At 41.8% G+C, this 17,278-nt stretch overlaps 1 protein-coding gene across 1 annotated transcript in view; it reads right to left on the reverse strand.

Annotated features, from left to right (window-relative positions):
- CENPK (centromere protein K) overlaps positions 1–17,278 on the reverse strand; it is a 471,484-nt gene that overhangs the window by 406,823 nt on the left and 47,383 nt on the right. The window contains exons 2-3 of the mRNA XM_078675154.1: positions 12,014–12,040; positions 1,078–1,215 (exon numbers count right to left, since the gene is read on the reverse strand). Of these exons, the coding sequence (XP_078531280.1) occupies positions 1,078–1,215; positions 12,014–12,040 (165 nt within the window). The remainder of the gene's footprint in view (positions 1–1,077; positions 1,216–12,013; positions 12,041–17,278) is intronic.

A 17,278-nucleotide genomic window follows, 5' to 3' on the forward strand; every position in this document is an offset into this window, starting at 1 on the left:
GGGGGACTTCAGGACCACAGTTATGGAGTCAGGTATTCCTATGCTGCTGCTATTTTTAAAGTCCTAAGTCTCAAGATGGTTGCCAACACTTCCTGGTTAAAGTGTTGGCAGCCAATCAGATTTCAGCATGGGGATTGTCGGATCCTTGGAGGATCCATGTCCCTATATATACAAATTTGCTTTTGTTTAATATCTCAAAAACTACTGAACAGATTTACACCAAAAAACAAAAATGTTTTTTCTACAGAAGGAGCTACCTTCCTGTCAAAGTTGCTCACAACATAGGGCAATGGGTCAGCCCATTTCACCAATGTGTTCTCCTCACTTTGACAGACACCACTTTGCTTCTGTACCATGTGCACATTCACTATAAATGTAGAATCTTTCAATGCTGGGGCAGGTGGGCTAATGTGTCCTTAATTTTTAAGATAAAAAAACATGATTTTTCAATCACTACTGCAAACTTTTATTTCATTTCTTACCTTTTACAAGGGCCATACAGCTTACAACACTCTGCTATCCAATCAAGAACATTAAAATATTACTTTACCAATCCAAGATGGTCGACATTTTGAATGCAGCACATTGGAATCTTGGAACGGTTGAGTAATATTAGTGTGTACAATATATAATAATAATGTGCATGACAGGAGTCAAGCATTGGCAAAGCCAATAGCACTGATGCTGCATTTAGCTTTGCCAATTGTACCTATGTTGTTTGGCACACTATCAGAACATAGTACCTATATAAAAATGTTTATCCAAGAACAAAAACAACTGCCCTCAATCATGTCTTCCCATATGTTTACACCCCAGTTCAATCTCTATTACATAATATCCCATCCCTGCGAGTTCTGAATTCCTGTGCACTGTGCGCTTTACTAAAAGTTATAAGACATGATTAAAGCTAAGCAAAACTTTAAATTGGAAAAATAAGAGAAACATTTTCTCGAGATTGCATAGAATGCAGCTCGTGCATCAGCATTTAATACTAGGATATTGCTCCACTGCTTTGCTTCATAAAATAAACCAAACCAAAGAGACAGATGCAGGACAATAAGTGAAACTTTTGAGTACCTTTTCCATTTGTGCCCATATATTTTCACACTGGTCTAATAACTGTTCCTTAGCCTCTGCAGAACATTCAGACTCAGAAGTGAGATCCGGTGCCAATTCACAATTATATGATGACATGTGCTTTGCCAACGCCTCAGCCTGAAAAAAATAAAATAAATTATTGATATCTAGCAGTGATATAATTAAGAATGGGGCCAGAATGATGATCATTGACATGCAATAGAGACAACCCAATTTAAAACTTGAAATAGTGTCCCTTACAATTATGGTGATAACCATGTTGGATTTCCCGGTCAAACCATAACAATCTCATTTTTCTTTGTAAACGATTATGTAGTGGTATCCTCCAGATTGTGAAGCACATTGACCTCAAACGATCCATTACAGCAAGAAAGGTGCTGTGTAAACGAGGACCTACTTTCCATCAACAAGTTATGATACCTTACAGTCCTACTACAAATAGTTTGCAATACCTGGCAATGCAGCCAAATTACATGCGTATAGATGTGTATACACTTGATGCTGTCCAGTAACTTCTCATTGAAATGATGCCCCAAAAGACATCTACTCAACAATTCGGGTCCCTTACACTCCTGGTTAGCATAGTCCCATCTTTTAATTTGAATTACTCAAGAACGAGAGGAAAGGGGAATTAAACTCTTAATTCATAAGCATTTCCTCTGAACCTTTACACTGGGAAAATGAGAAGAAGCAGGAGTGGGTGGGAACCACCATGCTGTAATGTGCGGAGGTTATAAATCTTCTGAGCTTCAGATCCTTCAAGAAAGGCAGCAAACTGTTTACGTGTTTGAACGACTACTGCAGGGTCAATACTACAGGAGGCGGTGGATAAAGTAAATTTACAAACTGTGGCACTGTTAGAGCTGGTGCCCCAACCAGAGTCTGCAGACAGACAGGTCTTTTCCGCCTAAGCTTTCCAATGAGTTCTTTATACAACAGAAGGAGCTGAACTTCAAAATGCTAGTGAAGAAAAGCTGTGCTGACGAGCAAAGTGGGCTTTGCACATTAACCTAATTTATCCAAAGGCAGTTGGACTCGGTTATGGGATTGGTGTTTGAACTTGGGATAGGGGGTTAAGTCCTGCAAAGAGACATTCTCTAGGAAGGTATTATACATTCCCTAAAATCATAATGAAAATAGAGGATCTGCTAGAACATGTATTCATACCATGTAATGCCTCAGAGCAGAGAGCTCAGTATACAGACGAGTTAGGCATACTTCTTTAATAGAAGACAGTTGAGTGCTTGATATGTATGCTGCAGTTACAGATTCTGTGCACCCAACTCATAGATCTGGTTTTGGGTTGAAACATGCAACACGTTGAAAGGGATATAACAGCAGAGAGAGCTGCTATTAAATTAGACTAATACATTGCTACGGCATCCCTTGGCTGACATAATGCAAAAATCAATTATCAATAAATATTGGTCATATATCCTTCTCAATAATAACAAGATCTTGGATGAGAATGTCAGCCTCCCAGATCACATCATTTATGGTGTGGCTGGTGCACCTGGATCAGGCTGGATTCATACTTGGAAGGATAACTGGATAATAACCTAGGTTATATTTGGCAGCTGGATTAGAATATGTGCAGTACTTGCTTCGATAACAGGCCCTTGGGGAATACAAGTGAAAAGGTTTTACGAATATCAGTGCTTAATCTCAGGTATGTCTGTACATGAGCACACCATAGGAGAACCCATCTTCTACATTATTATTTGATCTGGCTGTGGAATAAAAACAGAAAGAAATGGCTATTTGTCATGGTATCATAACATATGGTTCAAAAAACATAGTGTCTCTAAATGCGGTTAACATACCATGAACAGCACCTATTATTAACCAACGTTTTCGGCAGAACTATTAACCTGAGCAAGTCAGATTTATTTGCACTAAGTAAGCCAGATCCAGATACAATAGAAGTGTTATTTGATAAACGGGCACTTCAGACCTCCAGATTTGTAGGGCCTAATACATACAAAACTAAAATGCATATTCTTAGTTATAATCTGGAATACATCCTAAAACAGTTTCGGGACAAGGTGGAGAGGTGGATTAACTTTCGAATTTTGAAAGATGGAAAAGAGCTTCCTATAAAGTTGATTGTTGTGCCATTGTTTCTATGTGTATTTGCAGGCATGGCAATTGTACCAATGATACACGTTTATTTAAAAGATACAAAGCTACATTGTTCAAGGTGCCATGCAAGACAGAACACTAAGCTGCACTGCTGCAACATGCAGAAAACTGGATGGTAGACAAAGAGGTTGGTATTCACATTTTGAGTGAAAAGCTGAGATGTAAGTTTAAAGGTATTGACAATTTACTTGTTTGTCAGAAACAGGTACTTTCAAGAAAGACACCTCAATGAATACTTGTGGTGAAACACCCCAATGACACCCAGAGAGACATTTGAAAGCCGGCTTTAAAATCCAAAGCTATAAATAGTAGGCATTAAGAAGAAAGGGTTCTGACCAGCTTTAGAGTTTATGGAGCAAACCAGGAGGAATGGTCTTTTCAGGACATGTATGATGGATAAGTAGGAAGGACTGTGCGCAGTTGACACCAATGGCCAAACTCAGAAGCAGGAATCTGTGACCTTGACCATGGTACGCATCTACAAACATTTTACTATCCATAAATAGAGTATTTGTGGCACAGCAGTAGACTATATCTTCAGGTATGGAGTGGAAGTTGTAAAACCTATATTCCCCCTCCCCACCACCAATCCTCCTGGAGCCCGCCATACACTCACTCAGGGGCACGCATAAACATATTTTGAGGGCTGTTTTTAGCTTCAATTCCACCACTGTATCTCTAGAAAATATTAAATCTGCCCAGTGTCATCTCACATCATCCTGCCAACAGGGGTTTCAGCAGCCATACCAAGATGGTTGTTATGATAGATGAGGGATAGTATGTGAAGGGTTTGTTGTCACTCTCCTTCTTTTATTTCTTCTATGTCCTCTATTTTGGGAAAAGCTAGATCATGGAAAGCAGCATGCTGACTCTTCCTCATTTATCACGTACAAGCTGGATAGGTCTTGTTTAAGGGGCCTATATTTGTAAGGTTCTCAATCAGTTTCAATTCATAAGGTAACGAGAACATTGTCAGATCATTATAACAGAGTGGTCAAGACGGTAGTTTACAGGAGAACACACAGTCTAATAAATGGTCTTTACCATGAGTGGGATCTTTAGTAGTGTGGGTAAATGAAAGTGTGCACATAAAAAACAGAAACTCTTTGGTTTACATATTGTTGTATGCTTCAAAACTGACATTAACGCCAAACATACAAAGTATTGGATTTGATTCATTTTAAAGTTGTGAATTTCTTTATCAAACTGTACTGAGCAAATCTGCGAGTGCTAGAGTTTTGGTCAAAGAAGAAATAATTGGGGAGCATAACACATATTTATTCCTAAGAAATTGAGAAATAAAAGGAGATGCAAACAAGAGATTGGGGATCAGTTTAAGTTTGAATTGTATATGAATGATACCCCCTCGATACCGCTTTAAGGGTCAAGGGAACACTTAGTAGCTAATTATATCTTTCTGTTAACATTAACTTGGTCGTACCCTCACTATAGGGAAACTAGGATTCTGTCATTAGGCTTAAAATAGGTCTGTGAATTATATACTAGATGGGTATTTTGTGTGTGTTCATCTGATACTTAATGGGCACAGATGAGGAGTTTGTGTTTAGTGTTTTGGGGATGCACCTAAATTGTTATGAGAAGTCAGAGTGCCTATTTAGCTCATTGAGTAGGCCGGAAAGGATAACTGAGAGACATTTAGAGGATAGGATTTCGAAGAGTAAGCTTGTACCTGGCCGAGCTTGTAACAAATTAAGTTGCAAAAACATACAGAGTGTAAAGGATGGAAGGGATCCGTATGGGGTCATTAGCTATGGTTTGTAATACAGTCTCATTGCTGAAAGTGCCATTACAAATGCAGAAATTAACTAAGAGGGTATAACTAGAGCAGTGGCCAGAATCATAAACAATTTTGGAGTGGACCTGGCTGAACCCATAAACCAATAATGGAAGACTAAGAACGGTCAAAGGCTGAGGCGAGTGGAAGTTAGCCCAAACTTATACAACAGTGACTAGGCGAAGCATAAGGCTCTAAAGACTGCTTATCTTCTAACAAGAAACATTCAAATTGTGCAAACTAGTAAAATATGTACTGTGATTGTAATGTTTTCTATACTCGGTTAACATTCCAGCGAAGGGACATTGTTTAAATTTTTTTTTTCAGAGTTTTATATAGCGCGAACTAGACCCGAACCGAATCAGGTATCAGAGCGCTTTACATATTTTCCAGTTACGTTACATGAGGACACACTTTCATTTTAGGCACGGGGAGATTGTGGGCCAGATGAATCAAGCATCCATTTTGCGATTCCTTATTAGCGAAAAATAAGGAATTGCTAATAAGGAATAGCAAAATTGAATGCATCAAGCAATCACTACAAAAATAGCGAATCCTTAGAATTCCTTAATTGCGACTCGCAAATTGCGAGTCGCAATTAATGAATACCTCCCCATTCATTCCTATGGGCCCAGAGGCCCATAGGAATGAATGGAAAGACAATCTCAATTTGCGAATCGCAATTAGCGATTCGCAAATTGAGATTGCGAGTTCAAGGGTGCAGGGGTGTCCAAAGGACACCCTGTTGCACCCCTGATTTTGATCTGTGCACATATGTTGCGCACACACATGCCCTTAGGGCATGTGTGTGTGCAACATGAAACTTTAAAATATGCACAAAAGTGCATTTTTCTAAGTTTTTGCAAATTACCACGAAGTTGTACTTCGTGGTAATTTGCATGCCCTATTAGCGAATTTGCTATTTTTGAAACTTTCATGCATTGCATTTAAGGAATCTCAATTTGAGATTCCTTAAATGCAAACAATCGCAATTTAGCGAATTCTCTATTAGCGATTTTTGCATTTGGGATGATGCATCCCAAATGCAAAAATACCGGTCGCAAAGGGGCAGATTCTGAGAATCTGCCCCTAAGTGATTTGCCCAGAATCACAGGAGGTTTTGGCATCGTTACCGAGACTCGAACCCAGATCCGCGGTCGAGTGCCCTAGCCGTTAGGCCAACTCCGCTCCCCTAATTTTCTGAAGCTCTTTAATGAACAAAGCAGCTGAAATGTGGCTATGAGGAGAAAGGATCTTGTAGGTTCTAACTTGAAGTAAGGAGAGGAGATCTCGTAGCAGTAAGCTTCCATGTATTTTCTATAATTAAAATGAGTACTGTTCACTGTCCTATATAGCAAAACAGGAGCCTTAAAAAGTGGGGAAGAAGCTGGAGGGATGGGGATGGGCACACAGAACAGAAGGATAGATGGATGCCAAAGTCACAGTTCTGACTTCAGGCCCTTTACATGACTTGGCATACATGCGCAAATAAACTAATATAATTACTCTGTTTGACAGCTAGTTATAACATAGGTAGAGGTTAGACAAACTGATTAGGATGGGTGAGGAAATATGACTGGTGAGTATCTAGGTTTTGCTTCAAAATGTATGCTACTTTTTGAGCTCATTTAAATATTTACAATAATTCTTATTCACGTATGGATAGATAACTACTGTGTCATAAATATTCATATAGTATAAAAAAAATACCAATATTTGTGTTTGTACTAATTTCGGGGATCATTCTCGATCATATCGCCAGCAAACAGGAGATTCTCTTAAGGTTCTGTGCGATTCTTAACTCTCTCACCTATATTAACATGACTACGCAGCGAATGGTGAGAGGCAAGACATGACAAATAAGAGAAACATGGGAATTAAAAGATGAACACAAATTTTGACATAGCACAAGAACACAATGACTGCTAAGCATGGTGGTATAATGAAAAGGCATATGTGTACCACCAACAAATATAGAATGAATTTGCTGAACATAACCTTCATTTTATGCAGGGGAATACAGCTCAAAAGATAATTAGCTATAGAGAGAGGAATAGTGTGAACTGAAAACAGAAGTTGACCAAGGTACTGAAACTTGGGCATGTCATAGGAAAGTGAAGCAGGAGAAGAAACATTTTTTTCCATGTACCTCTCAAGTTGATCGAAATAGCACACGAGTAAGGAAACACTCAGAAGAATCGAGCAAAGAAAGAAAGTATGATCAACAATATAATATGCGGCAGAAGCTCAAGTAAAACTAAAGTTTTTACCATTTAATTAAGGGTTTATATAACTCCTGAAACCCCTTTACCACGCAGGCTATCTCAACTTTTCAAAGGAAGCTGTATCATCTTCGTGGAAGGGAAGACCCTCGGAGAGGGAGAGGGGGGGAGCTCACAACATGGGTGAGGGCAACAAGGGAGGGTGTGTTGAGAGAGGTCGAGCTGGATTTCCTAGATTTATTGTGTGTTTGTCTTTCATTCCCTCATGGCCAGACCCTCTTTTTTATGATGCTCAGTGCAAGTCTGACCAGCTCAACAAGGAACCTATTGTCTTGGAGCAATTACATGCTCACATAGCCTTGCTTCCCACTAGTGCCAGGAAAATTGTAGGAGGCAACTTTAATTGCCAATTCGAGTCTTCGAGCACAGGAATGTTGTCCCTTTTGTCAGATGAGGACTAACTATGGTCTGTCCCAGTCTTGGAGATCCTATTAGGAAATGGACAGCCACTGTAAAAAAACAAAAACCTGGGGCTTCGAGCCTGTAATGGCAAATCCAACTATGTCAGGGTAGGGTCACATACCTTCAACCACACTAACTAAACTAGTGTAATAGACTATATTCTGCTGCATCTCAAATTATGGTCCTATTTGTAGGACATGGTGGTCTTGCCCTGTCAGGACAGTGACCACAACGCTTTGGCTCCCAAGCTTAGATTAAATGTCAAAGGCCCAATGGACATCACCAGAAAGTCATGCATAGAATATTGAGAATTTCCAACAATAAGCGCAGGGTCAAATGTAGTGTAGAAAACTCACAGAAGACCCGTAGTCAGATCTATAGCTTGTTGGCTGATGGGATGGAAGGAGTGGTGCCCCTGCTCCAGACTGGGGATCACAGTACATCACTGGGGAAAATCTTTCAGATCCATCAAGGGATTCTTAAAAAATGAAAAATGTTGTTTTATACCGAGGCCAGGGGCAGTGAGACATCGCCCTTTGTCCAAGTATAATAAACAATGTAAATAGGCTAAATCTAATTAATTGTAGCCATAAGTAAGCAAGACAGGGTCCTGATTCAATTAGAAAGGGGTGCCACAAAATGCTCCCACTGTAGATAGAAGCTAGAAAAGATTGGACACAGGGAATGTTGTACTGCCTCTTAACTAGTGCCAAGCAAAGAGATCATAGGGGCCAGACGTAGGTAATTTTAATTTACCACCTCTTAAATACCGATTCATACCGAATCGGTATTTAAGAGGTGGTAAAATAGAGGGGGGGAGATGTAGGTATTTCAGATTCGGTAAATACCGAATCGTTAAGATTCGGTATTTACCTATTCTGTAAATACCGATTCGGTATTGCCCATTGATTCCTATGGGCCTTGCAGCCCATAGGAATCAATGGGCAATACCGATTCTGTAATTACAGAATCGGTAAATACCGATTTTAGCAAGGGTGCAGGGGGTGTCACTTTGACACCCTCTGGCACCCCAAAAATAGGCATGTGCGCCATGTGGCACACAGACATGCCCTAAGGGCATGTCTGTGTGTCACATGGCACAGGTGTGCATGCACACATGTGCATGCACACCTGGATTCGGTATTTTACCACCCAATTGGATTGGGTGGTAAAATACCGATTCTTAAAGCCCTGTGGCACTCTGACATGTGCCAGCTACATCTGCATTTACAGAATCGGTATTTTACCGAGTCTGTATTTACCGATTCGGTAATTTTACCGAATCGGTAAATACAGATTCGGTAAAATACCGATTCTGTAAATGCATGCCCTACATCTCAAAATCCAATTACCGGTCGGTAACGGCCGAATTCGGCCGTTACCGACCGGTAATTGGCCACCTACATCTGGCCCATAGTGCATTCTGGAACTTAATGACATTTGGCGCTAGGGAGGGGCACTGTATTATAGCAACCAACATTACAGCGAGTGACTGGGTAACACTTTTTTGTATCTGTACGTGCAGTCTGGTGAACTGCAAGGCCTCTACTGGTTAGCTTAGGGGAGGCAGAAGATAGTGCTGAGGAGACTTTGGACACAATCCCAGCACCCAGGAATGATTATATTTTTTTTTAAATAACTGTAGCGGAAATTTGTGCAGTTATTAAGGGCATTGTCCCTAACAAAGCACCCTGACTGGATAAAATCCCAGGGACTTATTAAGGAGTGAGGTTGACATTTGGGGAGCCTATTTTTCACAACTGTTTACAGCATTTTCTGAGAGAGGCGCCTTTCCCTCCGGCGAGGGCTGGGGCTGAAATTGTCATTATTTACAAAAAGGTCCCCCTTGATGTGCCAATCAACTACAGACCCATAAGTCTGCTCAACAGCTCTCATTATACTTGGTATATTACAAGATTGGATGACAGACAATATCATCTTGTCTCTGCTGCAGGCGGGATTTAGGGAGGCCCAAAGTATGATTGGCCAGGTGTTCTGAATCCTGATGTTATCATGAAAATCATATTTGTGGACCTCAGTTTCGCATTTGATTTAGTCCTTAGGCCAACCCTATGGCGGGTGCTGCAGGAGTTGAGAGTTCCTAGCTATTTACAAGATATTATAGCGAGTCTGCACAAGAACAAGTTGGCAAACATGAGGATCCCTGCCCTCGTGTTTGTCGACGTCACCCTGTTCCTCTCCAATAGGCCTTCAGAACCTATTGGACTACTTTGAAATGTTTTGAAAAATGTGGGGCCTTGAAATAAATGTGGCCAAGACAAAGTTTATGGAAATGAACCAGGTCACTAGACCAGGGCCAGCTTGACATTCGCAGGGAAACATCTTGAGAGAGTGCATTAACTTACCTGGATATTACACTGTGTTCTGACCTGCACAGTCAGCACTACAGGTATACCATCATTAAGCCTTGGGGACGACCACGTACTGTGCTGAACTGTGGGGCCATCTGGATGTTTCTGCCTTAGATTTGTTGGCAAATCGATTTATGTGATTAGTAGTGAGTGTCACTGTAAGTACGCCCTTACTGCCCCTTAGGCTTGTTCTTGGGTTGAGACCCCTTTCAGATAAAATAGGCATACTTCCCATCCTTTTTTTGAGGCGAATCTGGGCTACCCCAGAGCTCAGTTCAGATCAAGATGCCTAGAAGAAATACTTAGGCTTGTGGGTTCCAGTTTTTTACCCTGGATCAAGTTCATTAAAGCCCTATTGAAAGAGCTCAGGTTGCCATTTCTGTGGAGTGCTCCGAGAGAGGCTGGGCTAATTTTCAAGTCTAACATCAAACTAGCATAATGGCAACACCGCAAGTCCTTAATATATTCCAATGCTAGGCATAGCTCTTTGACTGATGCCTTTCTTTTGGTTAAAGGCTTTTATATTTGAGAAGATTTTATGGATAAGATTGAACCCTTCCAAGCGAGGCACTTGTTTTTGTTGTTCCGCTATGGGACCTTGCCCCTTTGTTCGTTTGCTCCCAAATGGGGCCAATTCCCCATGGCAGATAAACGGTTATGCCCCGCGTGTGGGACTTTTATGGAGACTTTAGACCATGTAATGTTTTTTGCCCAGCCTGCTTAACTAGTATCCAGTGTTGGATTTCTCCTCTTTGCCGGAATTTGGGGTTTAAGAGCATAAGCTTGCCCTAAGGATATTAAAAACTGATCTTAGTAAACCATTGTTTTGTACCTATTGTACCGGTTAGCTATTGGCTATGTGGACAATCAGGGCAAAGTTTTGTGTGTATGATGGTTAACAATGATGCTTTTATGATAAAGTGCACAAAATGTGTTTTTATTTTACTTGTTATTCTTTTTTTTTTAAATCACACTGACGAAGTGTTTCTGTGTTATTAGGCTGAATATCCATCATCGTACAGATGATTGTTGTATTTTAAGGTTGCTTTTAGGTGTACTTGCTTTTATAACACATATTTATTGAAATAAAGGGTTTTGAATCGAATAGTATAACCTATATCGCATTAACTAAAGTTATAGAGTTAAAAACAAAATAATCATCCAGCAGAAGCCTCAAAAATACTTCTTTACTCCTCCCCCAAAGTGTCATGTTTACATATACCTATCCAACAAACAGCTCAGGTATACATTGACTCCCTTTGTATCAAATCGCTAGTTATCTTTTAGCTAGTCATAATGTTCCATAGGTGATCACGGACAATGATTATCAGTCTGTAAGGAGCATAAAGCACCTCCTCATTTGGCTCTCATGTCGGCCTTGCACAGCTGAGCCTAACATTGTATTAATACCATCTAATTCCAACCCAGTCAATCATATCTGCATACCCATAGCCCAGCCAATACTTAGAGTTGCTACTAACTCGTACGGCCTTCCAGTACTTAAGGTGGCTAGTGTCAGGTGAAAGCAACTGCATTTGGAGAAGTGCCCTACAGACTGGTAACTCTTCAGCCAATCATTCATCAGTTTTAGCGCTACAATTTCACAATTCTTACTACAGTGTGCCCTCCTGAAAGTCCTGAAACACGTATTCAAATTGAGTTCTTTGTACCTCTCTTTAGATAAAACTAGCAAAGAAATAAAGTTCAGCATGCTGAGCAATGTGTTAATTACTAGGAGTTAGGATGCTATCTTTAGTAGAGTTGTGTGGATGTGCAGAACCAGACTGGAGTAGGATGGAGATTTGACAGAATAAGAACACACAGGGGAGAAAAACAAACCTTTTTCAACTATTAACGTTTAATCATTTTTGCACAATATAAAAATTATTAAAGTAAAACACTAAGTTACGCAAGTTACTTACCTCTTTCAAAAGTTCCTCTTGTTTGTCCTGTAAGACATAAAAAAAAATATTACAATGCACGTTATTGCTTCTGGTTTATCACAATTTTCTTTTTCATATGTACTTTTATTAAATTCTGAAATTGAGGAAAATATTAGCCACTTATTTTAATGAAATACCAACATAAAATTATTAATCCACTTGATTATGCCATACAATAATTGTATTGCTCCTGGAAGTGAAAAACTATTACCCAAACAAAATGTTGTTTTTATTACAAATACAGTAAAAATATGCGATATTAATTAAAAATGCTGTATTAATTAAAAATACACAATCACATTTAAGCACGGAAATGAAGGAAAAGCTTGTATTCATTTTTCCTAAATATACTATATTTATTTCTGAGTTTTGAAGTGATCTATGTATCCTCTTAAACTAACTGAACTACAGGCAGTTAGCAAGAGGTGTTTCTGTTCTGATGTGGAGAAGTGTGGCTCAGGGGTTAGAGGCAGCAGACCCGGAAGCTGAGATCGGTCCTGGACCAGGGTTCAATTCCCCGCCTCGGCGGGGTCTTGGGCTAAAAATTCCACGGACTCGATAATTCTCGCCCCGGTGCCTCCTCGACTCACGGGTTCACACTCTGCGACTCTGGGCAATAGCTTGCTTAATCTCCACAACGGCCCCTCGCGGCGGGATGCCTGACTTTCACCTTGTGGATACCCTGCTATCTCACAGGGGAATACCAGGAAGGGTTCCCTAAGCAAGCGCCGGGAAACCCACTGCGGGTAGCTGTGCGCTATATAAGCTCAACTACATTTACATTTACATTTGTCCAACAGGGCTCAGCTTAGGGAAAACAGAGCTCGTGGAATCCACTCCAATACCATTTCAAAAACCCCTATTCAATCAGTGTAACTTTTCAGATGCTAGAAGAATTGATGGCATGGAGGGGTGCTTGGGGGTCAAAAAGTACAAGGTGGAATGAGTGCCTTCAAGTAGCTTAGTCTCTGTTCCCGTCATAGACCTGAAGCTCAAGTGTATGTCTTGTAGAAGTTGGCACTTCTCTACATACTATTGCTAGAGCAAGGCTGCTACGAAACCGGCCCTATACATTTTGCTTCAGTGACTTTAGTGGGCAAGTCATGATCTTGTGCTTCAGTTGGCATGGGGAATTCCCTTTCAGAAGGATGTTAGCCATGCTTGGGAAGTTTTCTCTCAGTGTAGGGAAGACTTACTTCATTATAGTTCCACTGACCAATCCGACGCTTTGATTTTTATTGCGAGTTTCAATGTCCGATTGCGGTCCAGGTCTTTGAAGAATGAAGATTTCTGCATTCTTCCCGAAGAGGGTGTGAGGGTGAGGAGGTGTGAGGGTGAGGGTGTGTGAGGGTGAGGGGGGTGAGAGGGTGTGAGGGGGATTGAGGGTGGGGGGTGCGAGGTTGAGGGGGTGTGTGAGGGGTTGTGAGGGTGTGAAGGTGAAGGGGGGTGAGGGTGTGTGAGGGTGAGAGTGTGGGGTTGTGAGGGTGAGGGTGGGTGATGGTGTTTGAGGGTGACGGGGTGAGGGTGTGTGAGGGTGAGGGTGTGTGAGGGTGAGGGGGTGTAAGGGTGAGGGTGGGTGAGGGTGTTTGAGGGCGAGAGGGGGTGTATGTGTGTGAGGGTGAGGGTGTGTGAGTGTGAGGGTGTGTGAGGGTTGGGGGGTGAGGGTGAGGGGGTGTGAAGGTGAGGGGGTGTGAGGGTGAGGGAGTGTGAGGGTGAGGTTGTGGGGTGGTGAGGGGTGTGAGGGTGAGGTTGTGAGGGGGTGTGAGGGTGAGGGTGTGAGGGGGTGTGAGGGTGACGGGGGTGAGGGTGTGTGAGGGTGAGGGGGTGTGAGGGTGAGGTTGTGTGAGGGTGACGGGGGTGAGGGTGTGTGAGGGTGAGGGTGTGTGAGGGTGAGGGGGTGTGAGGGTGAGGGTGTGTGAGAGGTTGTGTGAGGGGGAGAGGGTGTGTGAGGGGGAGAGGGGGTGTGAGGGTGAGGGTGTGTGAGGGTGAGAGGTTGTGTGAGGGGGAGAGGGTGTGTGAGGGGGAGAGGGTGTGTGAGGGGGAGAGGGGGAGTGAGGGTGAGGGTGTGTGAGGGTGAGGGGGTGTGAGAGTGAGGGTGTGTGAGAATGAGGGGGTGTGAGAGTGAGGGGGTTTGAGAGTGAAGGGGTGTGAGGGTGTGTGAGGGTGAGGGGGCGAGGGGGTGTGAGGTTGAGGGGGTGCGAGTGTGAGGGAGGGTGAGGGGGTGTGAGTGTGAGGGAGGGTGAGGGGGTGTGAGGGTGAGGGTGTGTGAGGGTGAGGGTGGGTGAGCAGGTGTGTGAGGGTGAGAGGGTGTGTGAGCGTGAGGTGGTGTGAGGGTGAGGGGGTGTGAGGGAGGGTGGGGGACAGGCATTGGACATTGAGGGACACAAGCACAGAGCACTGAGCAGGCACGGGGCAGAGAAGGTCACTGGTTTGGGGCAGTGTGGGTCATGCTCTTTTAGTACTGAGACCCACTCATGGTGCATATGGAAACATACTCAGGCTCACAACAAGAACTGCCATTGAGCACATCCTTTTACAACTGAAAATGATTTACATCTCATTAGTTTCTATTACTTCGGGCTCACACAGTCACAAAATAGGTCCCTTAATTCTTAAGCACCTAAGAGCTCAAGGCAAATCACTGAACTCAGACGTTTTGGTGGAAAATTAGAAATACTAAATATTAGGTGTAGAAGTTCTATCTTGCAGTTTTTACTGCTGACTAATAATTTCTTTTGACCTTCAGACAACCCCAATTTCATTGGACAGCAAGGCCCTAGTTACTTTTCAAGCAGAGGACAGGCTAATGTGCCACACTTTTGGGTCTTTCTTAAACTCTTTGGCGCCATTTAAGCAGCAGAGCTCCACATTGCTCCAGATGAGAATGGCACAGGGGTTTGGGAGCTAAGCAAGCTGGAAGCAATCTTGGTATCGGCCTTCCTGACCGGATGACCCATGTATCACCAGATGGATCGATGAGGGAAGAACAGTTTCTAAGATTGCGAACCCGTACAAAGAACATTGGTGCCTCTTTTCCTTTATTTTGACAAGAAACAATAAGAACAGGAAATAAAATGCATTGGCAAAGCTAGCAGGGTTCACCTTTAGCTTTGCAAATGTATTAGCTTTCCCAATGCCTTTTTTTGACAGTACCATTCAGCCTCAGTAATAACAAAAAATGGTTATTGCTGATGCTGAACAGTGTTTGTAAATTTGAAAAAGTGCAATGGTGCATATGCGCACGTGTAACCACGCATGTGTGCCTCATGTTGGTCGGGCGAGCCCAGCATTATCAACCATGTGTCTTGATAAAGTAGCCACTTTGTTTTTTGTTTACCATTCCAAAATGGAACACTTATTTTGAAACCGTGAACAAGAAAAAACATGAAAAAAGCATTTTTGCTAGAACAGTGCAGCCCACCAAAAAACTGCTGGGTCCAAATAAAGTTTTCAAAAATGAGACCGCGAAAGATGAGCAACAGTGGAATGGATGTAATGAGCTACGGGATCAGTAGGGGGCAGTAACAGAGGAGCTTCGATGGTGAAATGAAAAATATTTAAAAGAAATTGAAACAAGTTTGAATGCAGTTAAAGGGTGAAATTTCGAAAAATACTTGCGTTTTTGTTGGGGAAAGACAGGTTTATGTTTTATGTTTAGGACCTGCAATACAAACAGAGGGCATACACAATTTGAACTGGGGTGTGATGTCGGGCACCGGTTGAAGCTGAGCAGAGGAAAGTCAGCACTGGGAGGGGGCTGGGCAACCATGCCAGCATTCTGATTCAGATGGTCTTGTTTATGACCTGCGGAGCGCGTGAAGTGGTTGGTGGCAAATGGAATCAAAGCGGTCGCTTTGATGTTCTTGTCTTGTCTTGCTTTGTGGTAGGGGGAGTGAATACCTGTGCACGCGCCTGGCTCACATGAACTGTACGCGATCCACAGTGGGTAGACTTTTTAGGTCTCCTTACTATAAATCTCGCCTACCATCCCTTCAGGATGGAATAGACGAGACCTAAAAAGATCTTAGTCATCGTTAAATATTGGAAGTGGCCCCTTGTATAATGCTTCTACAAATCCTGATTCAGGTTTTACACCTCAGCAACCTAGTTTCTGACCTTAGTAAGTAACAGATTTAATCCCACCTTTGCACTTCCGGAACACAAGAGTCAGCACATTGTCCCTCAAGACACTCAGAACCATTAATTGTGTTACTTTATAGTTGCTTCCATCACCAAAATATCTTCTGAGAAGAATGTTCTCTCTTCATAACATTTAAAAAGACTATGTACCAGCTGCTTGTACACTGTTGTAACCATGCCCAAAGCACATGGGCATGCGTATAAATTGGAAATAGTCAAGCGAAGTGATAAATGCAGTCTGAGCTATGGACTCTTGAGCTGCTGTACTTTATGGTATGTAGACCGTACATCTATTTATTGATCACACTATCTCCCTTTACTTGTACCACCAACATTTTCCATATTTTAGGTCAAGGGATGCAAACTACCAGAATATTTTTTTTCAAATTCCTGAGCTGAACAAGTAGCTGAATTTATCCATTGGCCCATCATGTGATATGTAAGCGCAAACTTAGGGAGGGTTCAATTGCCTATATAATTCAAACTGCCTTGAATATTTTCTATTCAATTTTCACTTATTCTCTTATAGTCTAATAAATATTTTCACCATATTTGTTTAGATTCCATGTTGTCTTTCACAAAAATCAGTGAGCAAATTTATTTAGCGTCCCTGTTTTGCCATCACACTGTTTAGAATTCTTCTATAAAATCTACACAAGAAATCTTTTTATTAATTCCCCTAACCTGTTGTATATTATTGACATCTAATTTAATATTTACTTCATCATGATCTCTCTATCCTAAAATTGACGGATCTCCCTTGGCTAAATACAGGCTTTCCTGCGCTTCTCTTCCATTAAAAACAGACAGTGTGCAAAATCTTATCTTATTTATCGAGTGGCCACTATACCAATATTGTTATCCGCCGTTTAAGCACCCTATTTATCCTCTTAGCGAATTATCTTACCCAAATCTCTTGACAATTTAGGATATGGGATCCCCAGTCTACTACTGTTCTTATTTTTACTGCTCCAAAGTCTACAGCACTGTCAGGGATCTGGTGGCACTTTGACAATATTCTGTATCACACAAAATTATTTTTGTCACTCTCCTGTGATGGATTATAGTCAATAGGCTTCACATCTTTCTTCCAAGATGGGTTTT

This window comes from Lissotriton helveticus, chromosome 2_1, assembly GCF_964261635.1.
Source record: "Lissotriton helveticus chromosome 2_1, aLisHel1.1, whole genome shotgun sequence".
Taxonomy (NCBI): Eukaryota; Metazoa; Chordata; class Amphibia; order Caudata; family Salamandridae; genus Lissotriton; species Lissotriton helveticus.